General features: G+C 38.5%; 1 protein-coding gene across 1 annotated transcript; it reads right to left on the reverse strand.

Moving 5' to 3' along the window:
- Window positions 1–4: 4 nt before the first annotated feature.
- Window positions 5–9,939, reverse strand: hao2 (hydroxyacid oxidase 2 (long chain)). Its single transcript, XM_036560384.1, has 8 exons — window positions 9,529–9,939; window positions 7,223–7,375; window positions 5,188–5,339; window positions 4,137–4,420; window positions 2,366–2,584; window positions 2,078–2,236; window positions 1,023–1,092; window positions 5–923 (listed from the first exon to the last, which is right to left on the reverse strand). Exons 2-8 carry the CDS (start codon window positions 7,351–7,353, stop codon window positions 868–870), a joined length of 1,071 nt encoding a protein of 356 aa, XP_036416277.1. The 5' UTR covers window positions 7,354–7,375; window positions 9,529–9,939; the 3' UTR covers window positions 5–867.
- Between the last annotated feature and the right edge of the window lie 11,050 nt (window positions 9,940–20,989).

Below are 20,989 nucleotides of genomic sequence, written 5' to 3' on the forward strand. Positions count from 1 at the left end.
TACATTTAAAAGAGATTTCTTTATTATATGATTTTGGTTTTATCTTGATACATATGAAAAAAATCATGCAAAACAGAGTGTGTGCTCTGGTTTTGTAAGATTCTTATTCTTGCGTAATAACCCTGATCTTTACCAAAACTAGCTTTGCTGCTTAAAATATATAAGCTCAAGACGACTCAGGACATTGACTAGAGGCAGCTATACAAGTAAGTGTTTATTACGCTGAATTAATTGACGTTTGATTTAAATTACTACACACTAGCAGGTATTGAATACTGGTTCCCCACTAAGCACTATTTTATCCTCTGACTACACTTTCTTTTTTACCAAACCTCTCCCTCTAGTCACAATACACTGCACAACTAGAGATAAAAATGTTAAAAATAACTGTCGGATGCAAACCTGTGTCTTAGCCTAATAGTTTGCTGTCTGCAATCTTAAAGCCACTTTCACCAATCTCGCACTTTAACACGCCCTGGGGCTAACCAGTGCCTCAGTCTTGAAACATTATCACACATAGATTTAGAATTGCTAGATCTTACAGAGAGCAAGCTTGCCAATTTAGGCTTATTGTGACAATATTTTTCTAATCTTATAACTCTTTTTTTAAAACAAGTCTCTATTATATAGCATAAATATGAAATATTGTATAATCTTTAGAGTTTCTGCTGCCTGTGTATATGATTCATTTGTGATTCTAGTATTCAGTGAACGATTCTTAACCATATCCTCCTTTAGACCCGCATGTTGATCTGTGTAGGATAACAGCCATGAAATACATTTTTGTGTGACGGAACTTTGCTGGCACATTGGGTGAGTAAAGCCCATCTTCAGATGCTATTCATGCTGTTATTTTCTGCTCTTTTGTCAAAGTTTAGAGAACTGAATGAGGTTCCTGTTAATCTCGGCCACATTTCTGCAACCTGATAAAATAAAAGAGAATGGAAGATTAACTGAAAAAGATGATGTGATATATAGTAACTGTTTTTATTAGTGAGAACAAGAATGTGTCTGGAACATACCTGATAAGGCCATGGACAAACGAAACTCATCACTTAGAATTTGGAGGACTTCCCTCACTCCCTCCTCACCCTGACCGAAAGAGAAATCCATGTCACTGCCAATAAATTGCTGAAGGCCTTTAAAGGGATGGGCCTTTAAAGGGATCCTACTCTTTCTTTGTATTTTTTATTTTAACTTTTCTCTGAGCTTCACCTATGATATACCAAAACCAGTCACAACTTATTTTTACATGACCATTTTACGACCTCTCCTAATGCTTTAAAATTAAACAGACTGTCTTTGTTATTGTGCCTTTAAGGCTGATATATGTAAATGCACTCTGTTCTGATTGGCTGCCTGATATTGTACTTCATCCGAGCTGAAACACTTCTTATTACTTCAGTGTGAAAGGGTGGGGCTAAACTGCTTTTGTTTTATGCAAAAGTGAAAATAAGTTAACGTGTCCTCAGCAGGAAACCTTAAATACGGCTGCCACTGTTAATGTTTTATTTTTACCCAATATGCTAAATTCAGAAAACAAACACTATTTGTAAACTAAAATGTGCAGAACTGTGTTCTCTGTAGAGCAGGCACATCAAAATGGGCCAAAGTGCTATGGAGATTAGTGTTTACCCTCATCTACCGGTCTGAATTCAGTTAATGGGGGCCTTGCTAATTAGCTGATGAGCTGAATCAGGTGTGTTTAATGAGGCAGTGTGTGCTGAAGATTCCAGTGTTTGGCCTGCAATGACTGGAACTTGATACATGTGCTTTTTTTGTGGAAACCGACCTTGAGTGTGCATGCGGCTGGATGTAAATACATTGAATTTTGTGACACTACAAAAACATAGACTTTTTGGACCAGAGAGTGATTCTGTATGTTTTGAAACAAAAATGCTATTGTATGTAAATACCAAACTTTTTTACTTACAAAAATTAGGAAAATTCTGTTTTTCATGACTGTCAAAACTTAAAACTACACTATCAATAACTGAAGTTACTCTATGAAGCATTTCAATTTGCTTTTCAAGTTGTACACTGACTGATAAATTCTCACACTCACTCCCTCAGTTACCTTGTAAGCAAGGCCCCAGATTGCTGGTCTTCCGATAAACACACACTTTGCCCCCAGAGCCAAGGCCTTTAGCACGTCACTGCCTGTGCGAATCCCGCCGTCCATGTACACCTCAATCCGGCCTTGCACTGTGTCCACTATCTCAGATAGACAGTCAATCTGTGTGCAGGAACAAGGGACAAGGACACAGGGAGAGAGTGTGAGTGAGGGAACAAGATAAAGACAGTTAAAATGGAGAACAAAAAAGCAAACTGATTTTTAGATTGTAAGAACACTTTTGTTTCTCACTGTAGCCGGTCCCCCATCCAGTTGTCGTCCTCCATGGTTGGACACGATGATCCCCTGGACTCCGTGCTCCACAGCCAGCTCTGCGTCCTCTTTAGTCAGGATGCCTTTGATAATAATGGGCAGGTGAGTGAGAGACTGCAGCCAGCGCACATCTTTCCAACTGATGGATGGGTCCAAAGTGTGGGCAGGGAATCCATACTCTTCAGGACCTGTAGAGTCCTGTAGGAGGATCAAGTCACACAGTGTTACACAATCAAAAGTTAATACTTCGATTTGCGTTCTAAAAAGAATTTTGGTGTACTACCATTTCAATTATGGTATATTAAACTTTACCCTATGTCTATGTTTATGTACTTTGCTACTACAGAATACGAGCGCCATAACAGAGTACTGGTATCATATCATTACTCAGTATTGGTATCAGTTATAGCACAAAGAAGAATATAGAACTACATTACTGTTCTGACATCACAACCTGTGTACTTTATAACAATCAGTAACTGCAATTTTTTCATAATAATTTGATAGACTAACACTACATTGATGTGGTATTGTGAATAAAGTGGACTCAAACTGTGTGTCAAATTGTCGTCAAGAGTTTTACTCATTGTTATGGTGCTTAAAAGTCTTAGGACACCCATCATTATTATTATTTTTTAGAATTATTATGGGAATTGTGCTTTACCATATACAAAAGTATTTCAAATATTTGAGCTATATAATAACTACTTTTTCACAATTTTGACCTATCTAATTCCAAGCACTAGTTAGGACTCCCCCAGTCACACTATACCACCAGCGCTAGGCAGGCAAAAGTTAGCACAGCGTTCCTCTGAGAACTGAGAAGCGCCACCACAACTTTTCGAACTGCCGCTAACGTAACGTTACTGGACAGCTGAAGACGCTCAGAGGAAAGAGCCAACCGCCAGCTCTGTTACATCAGCTAACAGACACCTGCGCTGGCTAGCATTTCGCCGAGTGATTGGAGGAGATAAGGGAGCCATCTCACCCACCCAGAGAGAATGAGGCCAATTGTGCTCTCTTGGACGCCCAGCCATGGATGACCGTAGGCTATATTATAACTTATCAATACTTTTGGTCCAACTGGACAATAGCAAACTAGAAAACTTTCCCCTAACCCCTCATTTTACTTCTAAAAAAAATTTTTGTGGGACACAAAAATACGCACAAACGTCATGCTCACCAAAGATCTTCAATGTTACAATGTTGTTGCATTTTGAAAGATACTGACTGATAAAACTTAAATATTGTCTCTTGGGAACAAACTGTCTGTGAGAATGATTGAAGATTACATTGAAAATTACACAGTCAGGAGTGAAAAATGTACTGAAGTGGTGGAAAGAGACACTAAATGCTCAAAACCTGCCACACTCTGGCCAACTAAAAGACAAAATTCAACAAGCCAAGTTGAGCACTAGTTGTACAATCTAGAGGATTTCAACTAGGAATGAGACACTAATGTTTCTTCCACTTATGTTTGAGTACTCTTACTTGTCTTACTTAAGTTTTTAATTAACTACGGGGATAATTTCAGTAAAGCTGCTTGTTACTGCTTGTTGTTGTAACTTTTCTGAGAGATATAAATGAATAAATGATAATAATAAATAAACAAGACATAAATTGTATTCAGAGAGTGTTCCAGGTCTACTCAGAATTACTTTACTAACCCCAGAAGTATATTGGGCACCCGAGTATATTTTATCCCATTTTAACATAATCGTTACATTTCATCCCACCTCCCCATAATTACCTGAAAGGTCCCATCAAAGTTCTTCACCTTCAGGTGCGGTGGGAGCTTAAACTGGTTGCGGATGTCATCACGGCGTTTGCCAGTATACGGCACATCCACAGTGAGCACCAAGGCTTTGTAGCCAAGCGCTTCCACCCTGTGCACAATCTGCTCTGAGATTTTACGGTCACGGTACACATACAGCTGGAACCAGCGGTAACCGTTTGGTGCTGCAGCACAAATCTCCTCCACTGAACATGTAGAGTAGGTGCTGGTGATGTAACAGGTGTTCATCGCCTCTGTGGCTGGGGGAATGTATAGAGAGTAGGAGTGAGAAAATGAAAGTGAGAAAAGAAGAGAAGAGAATAATCAAATTTACACAACGTCACCCTTAGTTTTGCACTAGAAAAACAAGTTTAATTTAGCTAAAAAGGAATGGAAACTTATACCCCAGCATTTTCTATCATGCAAACTGCAAGCCTAAATCATATTGTCCTCTGTAAAAATGGACAAAAGTACACCTCATAGCAGCTTCAATTGTTTTTATCTATCTCAAAAACTAGACTGTGTCCACACTTTTGTCCCTTTTCAAAAATAACATCACAGTGACAAAACCCATTAAATCAAGTGCATTTGGGATTACTTAGCAACTCAACATGATTTGACACAAGCATGTGATTATTTAGGCATGCAGTTTGCGATATATGGTGGTTGCAAGCTTCTGTTACTCATTAGCTATGCTAACTTGTAGTTCCATATTGATTACATTTGGGCTAAGCAAAAAATAGTGTTTCAATAGAAAATGTCACCACATCCCCATCTAGTGGCTAAAGTTTACTGTCTGAAGGTAAGTCTTGCACATTAGCAAAGTTCCAAAGAACTTACATTGCTACGATGCCCCCACAAGACCATTTTAAACATTAATACATTTGACTTTGAATTAATAAACTTCACTTTTAATACATTAATCAGAAGTTCCACGAGCATGTACCAGTGTACACTGTTTTTAACTCATATTTCACTGTAAAGCACTTGTGGCTTCATGTGAAAGAGTGCCTAATTCCACACTTACCTCTGGCAGTGGCCAGCTCTCCTTCGTGCCAGGCCAGACAGTGAAAGGCGGTGGGTGCAATACCAACAGGGAAGCTGATTTCTGTACCCAGAACAGTAGTCCGAATGTCACTCACTGACACATCCCGTAAGATCCGCGGCCTTAGTCGGATCCTGGAAGTGATTTCAGCAGAGAAAAAGACAGAGTTTGACTTTTTTGTCATACAGCTGATTTTTATTGCTTTATTGACAGGCAATATATCGATAATATTTGATGACAATCTCTTAAAGGCCCATATTCTACATTTTTAACATTTACAGGGTTTGCATGTGTTGCTGTGCACTTTTATGCCTGATATATGCAAATGACTTCTGTTTTTATTGGCTGCCCTGTACTGTGCCTTCTTCTAAAATAATGGATGGGATTAAACTGCTGTAGGCTGAACAGCCAAATATACAGTTTACGTCCAAAGGTATGTGGACACCATGACCATCATATCTACATGAGCTCGGACATCTCATTCCAAACCATGGGAATTAATATAGAGTTGGCTCCCCCCTCTTTGCCACTATAACAGCAAGATTTCGGCGTGAGCCTGTGGGAATCTGTGCCCATTTAGTCAAAAGAGCATTTGTGAGGTCAGACAGAAATGTTTCCAATTTATCCCAAAATGTGTTTAGGGGGGTCGTGATCAGAACTCTGTGCAGGCCACTGGAGTTTCTTCACACCAAACTCATCAAACCACGTCTGTATGGACCTTGCTTTCTACACAGGGGCGCAGGAAAGGGCCTTCCCCAAACTGTTGCCACAAAATTGGATGCATATAATTGTCTAAAATGTCTTTATATGCTGTATCATTAACACTACCCTTTAGGAGAACTAAGGGGACAAGCCCAAAAAAATAGTCCTAGACCATTATCCCTCCTGCACCAAACTTTACTTCCTGCACTAGGGAGGCATTGATATACTGGTTTTGGGTATCAGCCCAATGCCATGCTCATTTTCTTGTACTCATAAAAATGCACCAATACTAACATCTGAAACCACTTAAGACCTGACATGTGACATAAGCCTAGTGTACGCTGCTGTGCTAATGAACAAGTACTGAAGCTGACAGTGAACAAAGGTCTGCTTGCAAAGAGAAGTGCTACTCGACTGTGGCAGTCGAACGCAATGTTGTTAGTCACGTAAAACATTCCGCCTTGGCAAATTCCCACTAGACCTGCACTGTGTGATGTTAGCCTATTTTTAACCACACACAAACCCAAATACAACCGCTTCCCCAATATGGGTGGAGACACAGCACAGTGTGGTTAGCTGAGCTGCTGTGGCTCAGTTCTGCTTGGTACTTGGGCGTGCCATATGTTATTTTGAATGAAACAGCTTTTGTGAAAATTGATCATAGACAAAGCTGTCTGTTGAGGCTGCGTTTCATACAGCAGATCAATTAGACCAAGCATTTTCGTTCAGCGTGAGGATATAAATCATAGGCTTTGTCTTTTGGCTTTAATGCACAGTTCTTGTGTAGACGCTGCTTCTACAGCTGGTTTGGAATTGTGGGTGATTTTTATGCAATACATAGTTCAGCACATGGCAGCCCTGCTCTGTAAGTTTGCGTGGTCTACCGCTTTGTGGCGGAATTGTTGTTGCCCCTACATGCTTCCATTTCACAATCATAGCACTTACAGTTGACTGGGGCAGATCTAGCAGGGCAAAAACTGAATTGTGTGCCAAGGTGACATTCTACAACAATGCCATGTTTAAATTCACTGAGCTCTTCAAAACAACCCATTCTACGGCCAATGTTTGTCTATGGAGATTGCATTGTTATGTGCTTTTATAAACCTGTTGGCAATGGGTATGGCTGAAACACCTGAAGTCAATAATTAGGAGGGGTGTCTACATAGTGTATGTAAATGTGTTTTTGTGATATCACATTTCAAAATGGACTGTTTTTGCAGCTTAGTTTTCTATATGGCGACTGTACAGACATCATATGCATAATTTTGCAATTTTGTCATAGTGAAGCGTACCAAAAAGGGAGCAGGCACGTCACCTTTTATAGGCCAGAAGATTGTCATCTCTGGTGCAGCACTCATCTGCTCCAGCTGCATAGTAATCCCAGGTAGCCTTGGAGAGATGCCGTTTGGCATACTCCTCAAAGTCGGTCAGACATACCATAGCCATCTCTCCACAGAGGGCTCGGTCTCTGCAGAGCAAAACAGTAAAAATCACCATCACTCTAATCTAAAATTTGTTTTTTTAAAGCTACACATGGATTTGTCAAGACAATGAAACAACAGACAATACAAGCCACTTTCACTTCTTACAGGTAGGTCACAATTATTACATAATCAGCTGATCACAGTTATTTACGCTGACTGCTAGAGGTGGGCGATATGGCAAAAATATAATATTGTGATACTTGTTTTGTTTTATTTTGAGGCAAAAGCATGTAAACAAAGCAGAAAATGCATTTAATAAGACACATCAAGGTTGTTACAAAAAACAAAACTTGTCCTGGCTGGTTCTTTAATATTTAGAGGGCAGCAGTGACTGATGTTTGTTTATTTGAGTTCAAGATGTGTGTGTTTCATCAGTTGGTCAGCCAATTTGGCCACTTTAGACTTTACCTTAATGGTTGCATACAATGAAAAAAAATTATTATTCATATAGCACTTAATCATCAGCTAAAATGTCATGATCGTGACAGGCCTACTCACAGGTTTCTTGTAACGTTCTGTTTATTTGTTTAATAGGAGTTTCACACCAATAGGTTTATAGAATCACCATTTTATTGTTCTTATACCACACAAAGTGTATCTGGTATGTGAAAACATTAATCACATGGATACTGGACACATTATTTTGCACTCTCGGTGAACAGTAATACGCTATATCATTAATTAAAGACAAAACAGGGTATACCATTAGTACATAAGTGTTATCTTTACTCATTCATGACAAACAACTAAATTTAGTCTGGTGAGGAAAAAGCTGAACTTGTTCTAACTGATCTAACGTGATGAAATTTTTTATAGTTACATCATGGATGAATGCTGTAGAATAAAAGTAGGTCAAGATCAACAGTCTTTAAACATTACCAAAGTAGCAAGGTACAGCTAGGAAGGTACAGTATGCATATGAATGGAATTTATATTTGCACTACTTTATATTGTATTAATGTATCTTTTTAAAATGACAAAATGACAATGTATATTTTAAAAAAGATTAAATGAACATTTTTAAGAAGATCCAGTTACATTTGGTCCTTCAAAAAGTCAATAGTCAAGGGGTCATAAAAACACAGCAGGCTTCGCCAGAAACCATCTGCACTATGAACTCTAACATATATTAACTTTTCCAAACAGGATTCATTTCCAACAGTCTATTCCTACAGGCATTTTACCCAAACAAAGTAATTTTGATCTGCTTAATGAATTACTCACTAGAGTACATACTGACAGCTTAATCTCAGTCTTCTTTGTGACACACAGCTTTTGTGTCGGATAAAACTAAAGCAGAGATTAACACTAACAGTGAACGTGGCCTCAGGGTGACTTCTGCTTTTATTGTGTTTATTGTTTTTTTTATTTTGACTGGAAATGTGCTGATTGTTGAGTCCATCTTTGTGCGGCATGTGTGTTTGCTTGTGTGTGTTCATGTCTCCAAAATGACTCCGCAAAATCTGCCTCTATCATGCAGGTCTAGTGCAAAGTGCACACCATCTAAACATTAATCATATGGACACTGGACACGTTATTTTGCACTCTCGATTTTATCCTTATATTTTATGCATTTGTACTACTTTTGTTTGAAATGGTCAAGAAACCACATTATTTTTGCTCTAGGGCCTAAAGCAATTTCACAAGAAGAATTGGTAGCTACATGTAGTGTACAATGGTATAGTTAATGGGACAATGATTAATGTGATTAAGTTTTTATCTTTTCAGTCTTTCAAGCCTTCTTGTACCTACAGCAGTTCTTCCATCACCTTGATTTTTTGGTTTCAACGGTTTTAAGCCTGTTAGTGCTGTTACTGTAGGACAGCGGGTCCCGTCGATGTGGACTGCTGGTCAAAACACTGACTCTGGACACTAAGTCCATCAATCCCATCACACTGTCCCGTAAAAATAAAGACTCAACACGAAACACGTCGTACACATCAGAGTAGGAAAATGGTTTCATAATCTCTGTCCAGTCATATATACAAAAGGATAAGGATGATAAATACTAAAGATTACATACCACTTAACCCCCCCGCCAACACACGATTCTGTATGTGTGTATACATCATTTTATCTTCCGTCATTTAGGCCTGTTGAGTTAAACTCACTTTAACTAGCTAATTATAGTACTTACTTGTTTAGCTGAGGGAATCGCGGTTTCTACTTCTTAAAAACTTCTCCGTTGTTTCCAGACGCCCCGTGTATCCACAGTACCCTTGGTTTTGAATCAGAAGGCTAACTAACTGTGCTAACTCTGCTGACTGAGTCACTGCGCTCGCTGTAAAATCCGTTGTGCTCCAGCAGTAGCTACTGGATCACTGCGCTGGTGTGGTGAACAGGAGGGGCTCGCTTTGGACAACTTCAACACAGAGCGGCGCGGCTGCCATTTACCCCGGAATACTGTCTGCTAAATTACTGTATCGCTGTTTTTATATAACTCAAAACTGCACCATAAGGGACATATCTCCTCAGATATGGGCTGTTTCGCTGTTTCTGGGCACCACAATGTGTTGAGGATAGTTTAAGTAAAGACTAAACAGGACAGGTAAGTTGGGCTTTGTGAATCACAGAGCCATTAAATCTGCTTGTCTTGTCATGAGTGATTTATAACAATAGGTGGCAGCAGCTGACTTAATAGTAATGGACAGGGAAGATTCGGTTCTCTTGGCTCTGAATCGGCTCATTGACTCCTGTTTCCTATACACAGGCCTCAAGATTTCTGTGTATGATTGTTTCAATAGAGTCTTGCTGCGGACATGCACTCATTTATAGGAATTATACTGTGAGCATATGTGGGCACATTCACTTAGACAAAAAAGACTATGGCTGAATCTCAAATGGCTCCCTGTTCTCTACACAGGGCGAATTGTGCTTTATGTGGTGAATAAAAAGCCATTTCAAGTAAGCCGTTCGCTGCACAACTGCCATTTAAAGCACTATCTGGGTGTAGAAGCCACAGTTTTATGACCCATGCAATACACTATGTAGAGGGTAGGGAGCCATTTGAGATTTAGCTGGAATCAGTTGGCATGTGTTCAGTTTCCCAGTTTAGATGTAACCAAATCCCCAGAGTTTTCAGTCATATTGATTCTTTGCAGGGATGACTTTATCCACCTGCTGAGGTACTTTGACTTTCAAGTTGTACTTTTTCTACTGTCTGTGTTGTGGTGACATATGAAAGGTAGAAGTGGTACAATTTGAAAATGCTCAAAACATTTTCAAAAATGTCAAAATTTCAAGCATTTTCACAAATTTTCAATTGTAACAGTTAGGTGCTTAGCCGCTTATATATTAAAAAAAACATATTTCTGATTTCCTGAAAATCAGCATTGCCATCTGTATGGATCCCATGAAGGGACGTGATGTATTTTTTTTTAAAGGTAAAACGCTGGTGTGCACCACATACTATCAGGTGTGCACCAGATGCTATGTGGTGACCGCCCAACACTATGAGGTGCACACTGGATGCTATGTGGTGAGTCTGAAGGCATGTGGTGTACAACCTCATTTCCAAAAAAGTTGGGACGCTGTGCAAAATGTAAATAAAAACAAAATGCAATGACATGCAGATCATTTAACTGAAACTGAGAAATTTGATTGTTTTTTGAAAAATATATGCCCATTTTGAATTTGATGCCAACAACATGTTTCAAAAAAGCTGGGAGAGGCATCAAAAGGCTGGTAAAGTTGTGTAATCCAAAAAAACACCTGGTGGTTTATTGGCAACAGGTCAGTAACATGATTGGGTATAAAAAAGCATCCCAGAGAGGCTGAGTCTTTCAGAAGTAAAGATGAGGAGGGGTTCACCACTCTGTGAAAGACTGCACGAGCAAATAGTGCAACAGTTCAAGAATAAAGTTTCTCAACATAAATTAGCAAAGAACTTTTGCTTTTCATCATCTACCATGCATAATGACATTAAAAGATTAAGAGAGTCTGCAGAAATCTCTGTATGTAAGGGACAAGGCCAAAAAACAGTATTGGCTGGCCATGTTCTTTGGACCCTCTGGCAGCACTGCATTAAAAACAGACATAATTCTGTAGTGGAAATCACTGCATGGGCTCTGTCTGTGAAAATAGTTAGTCACTGCCTTCACAAATGCAAGTTAAAACTCTAAAATGCAAAGAAGAAACTATATATAAGCAGGATCCAGAAATGCTGCCACCTTCTCTGGGCCCGAGCTCATTTAAAATGGACTGAGGCAAAGTGGAAAAGTGTCCTGTAGTCCGACAAATCAACATTTAAAATTCTTTTTGGAAATCATGGACACTGTGTCCTCCGGGCTAAAGACCACTCAGCTTGTTATCAGTGCACAGTTCAAAAGCCAGTATTCATGATGGTATAGGGGTGCATTAGTGCAAATGGCATGGGTGATGTGCACATCTGTGAAGGCACCATTAATGCTGAACGATATATACTAGTTTTGACCGCATATGCTGCCATCCAGATGACGTCTTTGTCAGAGAAAGCCTTGCTTATTTCAGCAATACAATGTAAAACCACATTGTGCATGTATTACAACAGCATGGCTTCAAATTCGGAGGGTTATGAAATGTAAAATACGACAAGAGACCCTGAACAGTTGAGCAGCTAAAATCCTATATCAAACAAGAATGGAATAACATTTCACTTTCAAAACTACAGCAGTTGGTCTCCTCAGTTCCTAAACACTTATAGAGTGTTGTTAAAAGGAGAGGTGATGAAAAACAGTGGTCAACATGCCCCCATCCCAACTTTTTTGGAATGTGTTGTTGGCATCAAATTTGAAATGGGAATATATTTTTCTAAAAACAATCTAATTTCTCAGTTTCAACATTTGATAAGTTGTCTTTGTAGTATTTTCCTTTAATAATATGGTTCACATGATTTGCATATCCCTGCATTCTATTTTTTTTATTTACATGCACAGCATCCCAACCTTTTTGGAACTGGGGTTGTATTTTTTTTAGGTAAAAAACTGGTGCGCACCAGATACTATTAGGTGTGCACCATATACTACGTGATGAGCACCTAAAACATTGTACACATAATATCTAGTGTGCATCTGATAGTATTGGATGCTCATTACATTGTATCTGAAACGCACCAGATTTTTACCTAAAAAAATTCTGTACCATCTGTAAGAAGTAGAGCTTTTTTAAATTTAACTTTTTTTTCTAACTCTGTCAACGGCTCTCATCATGCACTTGGAGACATTGAAAAAGAGGCCAACAAGACACATTACTATGATTCAACTGAATACGTAGGAGTCTAAGTAATCAAACTGATCTGTACCATGTATTTTGTCCATACACATCCCACTTTTTTGTCTGCTTCCCTTTCTGGGTCCTTTATAATCCACTGTGCTTTCAGAAATAAAATGAACACCCATTTCTAATTCTGAACTTGAATAAACCTACAATACATCACTGTTTACAGGAATATTTCACTTTTTGCTTTATTGTATGGTTTTAGCTGCTTGATTAGTTCAGCACTGAGAGGCATTTTCAGGCTTATGTCACAGAATACATTCAACATGCTTGACAAATCAAGAGTTACTCCATCTCTGTGTTTGTCTGGTGGCATCTTTGAAAATCATGTTAGAGTGATTCATTCAGGGTGATTCAAATTTGCCTTTAAGAACACTTTTTGAGTCTCTCTAACTATGATACCATTTATTGTTTTGTAATTCAAGCAGATGGCACCTACCGTTTGCAGCACTGAGTGGCCATTCTTCCAGAACAGATTCTGCATAAGTTACTGCTTGATAAAATAAAGAAAAACAACAATAAAAATAACAGTTTAGGGAGAGATTTTACATGAGTTGTTACTGAAGAAATGAAATAATAAAATAGACCTATCCAGGTAGCTAAAATACACTGTCCTGTGAGGCCAACATTACAAATGCAACAGTACAGCAATATCTCAGGACACTGGGTGGCAGTAGAGGAAGCAAGAAAAACAATTGTGTTGATGTTCCCTTCTTCATATGAGGAAAAAAAAATGCTTCTCAGGAGAAAGAACTTCTCCAAAGACTTTGAGTCTGTGAAAGAAAGCAGAAAGCACATTTGACTGTCTCTGTTGTTTCTTTTTTTCCCCAGTAGACACACTTTATATTTGTGCAGTGGTGAATGATTTGAAATCACTTCCTGCGTGTTGTTAAGCAATTAATGAATCTCTCAAACTATTATGCTGTGCTTTCTTGAGTATTTTCAATTCATAATATTTTTACTTCTAAAGTAGATTCTTGAGGAAGGTAATACACTTTTTTACTCATTAATATTTACTTATAATTGCCTCTGTTCTGTTGAATGTCATGATGTTATGTTGCTGACAGTATCTGTACTTTTCGCGATGGGTCAAACATCTGAGTTTTGAGTTTTTTCATTTTATTTTAAGTGAATAAAAATAGAAGAATAGGGCATATCAAAATTCTGCACCTAAACTGATGGATGCTGGATGTTCTAAGCTCTTGTATATGGTTCTATACAGAACATTTTTGAAAAGCGTTCTACATAGCACCAAAAATGCTACATGTTACAAGCTTGACATCGTAAAAATAGCAGAACCCTTTTAGGTGCTATGTAGAACTTTTTTAAAAAGGTTGTATATAGAACCATCTACAACACATTGTCTATCAGTCTGAAGGACCATTTCACCATGCAAAACATATTTAAGCATAAAATTTATTTTGAGTGTTTATGGTTATATATAGAACAATTGTCTTTACTAGAACCCTTGAAGGACCATTTTTTATAGTGTATTTCTACTCAAGATTCCTATTGTTTGTAAAGATACTTTTACTTGTTCTTAATCATTCTTTCGCAGAAATAATAATTCTTTTAATATGGGTTTAGGATGCTTAAACCACTAAACCTGCATTCTAAACATATGCAGCCTGGAATACTCAGATCCAAAACAAGTTGAAAACCTTGCTGGGCTTCCTCTACTTCTATTTTAACTATGATCATAAGTAGAGTCTGTTTCATGTAGCTAAACCTTAAATGTTGTTCATGTAAAAATGTTTGTTTGTCATTCTTATTCTACTTCTACTTGCTTGTACTTTGAGCATTTTTTTTCAACCAACATTTAAATAGCTGCTAGTAAAACGTAATCACTGCTATTTAACCCGGCAAGTATTTCTTAATTTATTTTCTTAAGAAAAACTCAAAATGAAGTTCTTTGGTGTTGCTGTATCAGTCCTGTGTCAGACGGAGGTGAAGTTGAGTTAATGTGGCTTTGTGAGCTGTCAGCAGCATGTGAATGGTGAGGGCACCCAACTACGGTGCTTTGCACAGACACCATTTAGTGGCATTCACTCACTTTTAAAGGCACATTGTTGAGGTACATTTCCAGAAGGGAGACCGTTTACAAAGGATGGAAAAATAAAAAAAAAAACCTACAAATGATTTTGGAGAAAATGTTGGAGAAGATGATCGCTTATCTTTAGCCATTGTTTGTTAAACTTAAGAGTGTTTCATTGATTCTGCATATTTGAGTAATACCTTATTCAGTATCCAAAGAAAAACAAGTATCTCCAAAATAGTTAACAGGAGAAGGCCAAAACGTTCTTTACTTTTAATGTAAGTGAATGTAAAGATAATTGGTCCAATCATGTCTCATCTCTCTCTCTGTCTCATCACAATGTTGGTCCAATCACCATGAAATCTTCACACAATGTAAGGGCAGCTGCTGTGCAGGGAACTAAAAATCACCAAAAATGGAAATGCTCAGATTTTTTTGACAGTGATGATATATGAATGTAATGTAATCTCTGTTCACAGTGTTAATGAGGGTGAGTGAAAGTGTAGCAGGTGTATGATGTTAGATGGTCCTACCTGGTCGTTGATGCTTCTGCTTTGCTCCTGTGGCCTGTCCACTTCTCCTGGGAAATGTGTGTAGGTAGGGTCCTACCACAGCAGCCCAAACCCCCTACCGGAATTGGCTTCCCACACACACACACACACACACACACACACACACACACACACATACACACACACACACAGAATCTAAGCTCCATTGTCAGTAGTGTGGGTCCTCACATTGTACATGGCTGAAAAAAGGGCCATTGGTTACCTTTATTGTCTCAATTGTGTTCAAAACGTATCCCAGTCATGACCCCCTAAGTATGTTGGCGGGCTGTTTTTGGCACAGTTTTGGTGGGTCTTTAACCCCTTAAACTACAGGCTTCATATAATCTTAAGATTTATTATTCAAAAACTGCTATTAATTATTACATTAATCCCTTAAATCCTAAAGGGTCAGTCACACTTCATCACTTGAATAACTATGTATTAATTGATAAATTACTGTCATACTAGTTACAGAATAATTCATAGTAATTTCTGAAACGTAAGTCTCAAGACTGACTAGAAAAATACATTTCCTGAAGAATATTCAGAGTTATTGCACAGCTTAAGCAGTACCCAACATTGCTAGGGTCTTGTTAGATGGTCATGATGGTGTTCCAGGTGGTTGCCAGGAGAATGCTAGGTGATGACTGTGGTATTCAATGTGGGTGCAAGGCTGTTGGTAGTTGGTTTCTATGGTATTCTGGATCGTTGCTAGGTTATGGCCAAATGGTTGCTAAGTTCTTAGTAGGTTGCTGCTACACAATTAAAAAAATGGCTCTTCAAGGGTTCTTTTGTAAAGAAAACGGTTCTATATAGAACCTTTTGTGTGATTAAAGGGTTATTTGCATCGTGAAAGGGTTCTTCAGAATGATAATGAATGTACTGTAGGTGGTTCTATATAGAACTTTTTTGAAAAGGCACCAAAAAGTGTTTTTCTATTGTGACGATATCAAGCTTGTTTCAATAGAAGAACCCTTTTTGGTCCCATATAAAATTATTTTCAACAAGGTTCTATATAGAACCATCCACAACACATTCTCCATCAAACTTTCTTGATGCAAAGAAACCTTTAATCATGCAAAGGGTTCTTTGAGTGTTCATGGCTCAATGGATGAAAAAACTTGCTCCTTGTGTGGGGGCAAAAATGAATGGGATATATATATATATATATATATATATATATATATATATATATATATATATATATTTATTTATATATATATATATATGGGAGAAACAAGGGATGAGAAAAAAAGACAAACAGATGAGTGCGGGTCAGAACAACATTGAATTTGTGCTCGGGCCTGCCCTGAGATAGTATATGTGAAATGGTGTCTTTTGGTCAAGCAGAAGTGGAGCACATGGACGCAATCACTACTACTACTACTATTAATAATAATAATAATAATAATAATAATAATAATCTGAAAACAATATTGTTGCACATTGGTCAATCAGTAGTAACTGAAAAAATAAGCCTAATGTTCAAAGGGTAAACTACTATAAAATTACCAATTGAGATATGTACTTGTGAAGCCAAAGTTATATACCTTTAGGGGTCAGTTACCTGGACATGGGTCAAGCCAAGTCCTAGACTACTCAGCATTCTGAATTGAGATTCTCCATTGAAAGGAAAATAGAGTCCAGGACTACTCTTAATCCGTGATGGTGAAACAAATGCTTAGAGTTCAAAGGTGAAATCTTTTAAAAGCTTTGAATGATCTAGGCTTGTAGTTTGTCCAGCACTTCACATGTAGACTACTTCTGTATGAAGATACAGAGATTAAGGAGTACTTTCATTGTAAGAAGATGTGAAGACCATGCATTACATTAATAATCTATCACTGTCAGCAAGGGTAGTATTCATGGTTGGGAGGTGCACAGTAGAAACACTGTGGTTGTTGGTTGACATCCATGATTTGATACATAAAAACAGTTTGAGCACTTGTGGGATCTGGATGCTCAGATCTTTTTCTTCTGGCTAGGTCATTTCAAAGTGAACAGCTGATCAGATTTGGTTCAGCATGTGTTGTGCGTGTGTGGGGTTTCACTGAATGTAAACAAGGTTGTAACAAAACTCTCGACACTCTTCATGCAGTGGTTGTTGTGAAGCTAAATTAGATTTTCTCTTTTTATTTCATTACAGTTTTTATTCTATTTATTCAGTTTAAATCAGCTTACATCTGACCGCTCTGGTCGCTGGGGGTATCCCTCCACACATTTGTGTGTGAATGTGGTTTGGTTTTGTTTTGTTTTGGTTAGCAGTGAGCTGAGGGCAGTGTGCAGGTCCAGAGGAGCAGTTTTGATGGCCTGCTCCTCAGAAAAACGTGCAGCAGTGCTGATGGTCCTCCTCTCACTGAGGTGGAAATTGGGTTAATCCACAGCTGGCTCTGATGTTGATCATATCTTACCACCACCCTCCCCCCACCCCCTCTCTCTGTCCATCTCTGTCTCTTTTTTCTTTTTGTCTCCTTCTCTGTCTCTATCTTGCTTTCTGTTATGCTTTATCTTTCCTTTTAGTCCGTCTCTCTCTCTCTCTCTCTCTCTCTCTCTCTCTCTCTCTCCCTCTCTCTCTCACTCTCTCTCTCTCTCTCTTGCTACTTCTCCCTCTTTCTTTCTGACCTTCTCCATCTTTTTCTCGCTTTCTTCTCTGTCTGTTTTAATCTGTTTTTCCTCTCTGTTTCCTTTCTCTTTTTATCTGACTCCATCTCCTTTTTTCTTCTGTCTCTCTCTTGCTTTCTGTCTTTCATCTCTTTTATTTCAGTCTCTCTCTCTTCTCCTGCCTCTATCTCTCCCTCTATCTCTGTCTCACTACCCCCTCTCTTTCTGTCCTTCTCTCCCCAACTCTTTTTCTTTCTTTCTGTGTCTCTTTTTCTTTCCCTATCACCCCCCCCACACACACAAACACGGACTTTCTCTCTTCTTTCTCTCAAAGCTGATACAGAGTGCTTTTTTAAAAAATTCTACATCTTAAATGTTTCTCATGCTGCTGCTGTCTCTGGCCTCAGGCTACGACACCGTTAGCCCACAACATGTGTGTTGGATTGAAGGGGTGTTCTCCTGCCCTGGTCAATCTCTTTTGTCTTTGACTCAACCACACACACACAGACACAGACACAGACACAGACACACACACACACACACACACACACACACACACACTATTAAAAGTAGATTTAGTCCAGTTTGGACGGTTGAATGTTTTTCACTTTAGCTCTTTTGTTCCACATCATTCTGAGCCAAAATAACACTGGCTCCTGGTCACAATATACCCACTTAATCAAAAACACGACATTCTGTTAAACATCGACTGGGTTCGTCACACATAAGATCTCTTATCACACACTGCTGTAAGAGAGTATGTCTGAAAATAGCCAAAGGTTAGGGAGATTAGACTTAAATTAATCTGTGTGCCTAAGAAATTATTATGTCTCTTTGCATAAGGTTTTTTTGAGCTCCTGTACTTCTTAGTGAGAGGGCTATTATTATTATTATTATTATTATTTAAGATAATTATCTGATATTTTTCATCGTAATTCTCATACAACAGACACATCCACATCATCAACTTCCAAACTTTTATAAATCTTCTTGTTGTCATTGTCCAACAGTGGCGTCTTGGCTTTCACTGCGCTGCTATTTCATTGTCTAAGAATTTAGAGGCTGTCAGATAAAATACACTAATAGAGCCTCTCCCATCCCTCCCAATCTGTCACTGTCAGACTGTCACTTTCTGGAATCATAAATCTGAGACTGAGACACTCTGGGACACTGATGGATATATAGTTCTTTGATGTTGTGCCTGTGTGAAGAGACACACTCACCACAGTCTACACTAGCGATCAGACCTTACTTCAGCACTCGCACACTTTACTCTGCTGTCTCTCAGCAACATTAGCTGCTCAGCTTAGCCAACCCATCAACAAGCCAAGCCATGTGTTGTTATGGTGATTCAGAGGCAGAAGTATATTTATAAACATAACACAAGAGGGAGTGATTCATGCAAGTGTTGTAAAGAAATGAAAAAAAAAGCAAAAAAGCCCTGAACACTATTTCAAAAAAAATGTTTTGACATTAACAATTTTCTATCGTAAGAGATTTCGCCACTAAAATTACCCCCAGAAATCTTAGGTGCTACATAGAACCTTTTTTAAAAATGATTTTCCATCAATCTAAAGAGCTTTTTCATGATGCACCCATGCAGAGGGTCCTTTGAATATTTCTATATAGAACCATTTTCTTTACTAAAGAAATATATGTGTGCGTGTGTATGTATATGGTTCTTCAAGGGTTCTTTAGTAGAGGTTCATGATGTTATATTAGATATGGGTGACATATGTTATATTAGATGGGTGACATCAAGTCCATAAAACTGCTTATACAGCAAAAACTGCTTATATGTCCAAAAGTTAGTAGACGTCTGCTAATCTAACATTTCTTCTGAAATTAAGGACATTAATACAGAGTTTGTTCTCTCTTTGCTTCTCTATCAGCCTCTACTCTTCTGGGAAGGCTTTACACTAGATATTGGAACGTTGTTGTAAAGATTTGATTGCATTTGGCTGCTAGAGCTTGAAGTACTGACCTTATGCTCATGTGCAGCTGCTCCAGAGCATCCCATTCTTTTGGCAATTATTATTATTGCCAGTCAGGATTATATAAGCTCTGTGTGTGCAGTTCAATGCCTGTATCAACAATAAGTGCACCTGAATGTAGCTGAATTCACTAATTACCAGGAGTGTCTGTATACCTTTGGAAATTGGTCCCAATCTCACTATCTAGTCTACATTGTTTCAGCTCATAATGTGTTTGGAAACAAGTGGACAGAAATGTGCAGTATGAAATAATGTCTATGAAATAATCTACCACAGACCCCATCTAGGTGATTTTACTCATTACTCTACTGGAGCATCCAAAACGTACCGAAATGCTAAAATTAGCATTATTAGTGGTGGTTCAGCACTCTGGACAGCGTTTTTTTAATCCTGCTCCTGTTGACCCCAGAGCACTGCACGGTTTCAAGTACTCCTTGAGTCAAGACTGATCTGATTCAGTTCATCAACTGATTATTGGGCCCTTTGTGAGCTGAATCAGGTGCATTGAGTCTGATTAAGCTCATAAAGTTGAGCTGTGCAGTGCTGTGGTTCGCAAGGAGCATGATTTACCTTAAACACTTTTAAGGTATTAAATAAGACACTTTAAAAAGATGCACAGTGATGTGCAATAATGTTAACTAAATTTCAATATTTCTTCATTTGAGTACAAAAGCAACTGTTGAGACTTTTTGAAGTAGAGACAAAACCTATCACCCTGATAAATATAGTCTTTCTAGCCCAGCATGCCTAGTTGGGCCATGTGAGTGTTGCAGAATGGCTGGTACGCCCAAAAGCCAGCCATACTGTTCTGTGAAGCCGTGAGGGTTTCTGACCAGAACAGAGATCAGAAACTCTCTACCTTCCTGCGGGTTTCACCTCTAACCCAAAACTAAAGCACCTTATTGAGCTAATCAAGGACATCTGAAGGCAGTAATTGGTTGCATCAGGTGGGATGTATTAGGGTTGGTGCTAAAGTGTGCAGGACGGTAGATGTTCAGGAGAAGCGTTGGTTACCACTGCTACAGAGGAACCACTTTTGATTCCCCAAAGAACCTTTCAATGGATGGTTCATTAAAAGCATTTTTGAAAAATGAGATGTGCAACTGTGCAACCTTGCCTGCACCAATTAACAGTTTCTCCTTGAAATATATGTTCATATCAAAA

Source organism: Colossoma macropomum, unplaced genomic scaffold (assembly GCF_904425465.1).
Source record: "Colossoma macropomum unplaced genomic scaffold, Colossoma_macropomum, whole genome shotgun sequence".
In the NCBI taxonomy this organism is placed as follows: Eukaryota; Metazoa; Chordata; class Actinopteri; order Characiformes; family Serrasalmidae; genus Colossoma; species Colossoma macropomum.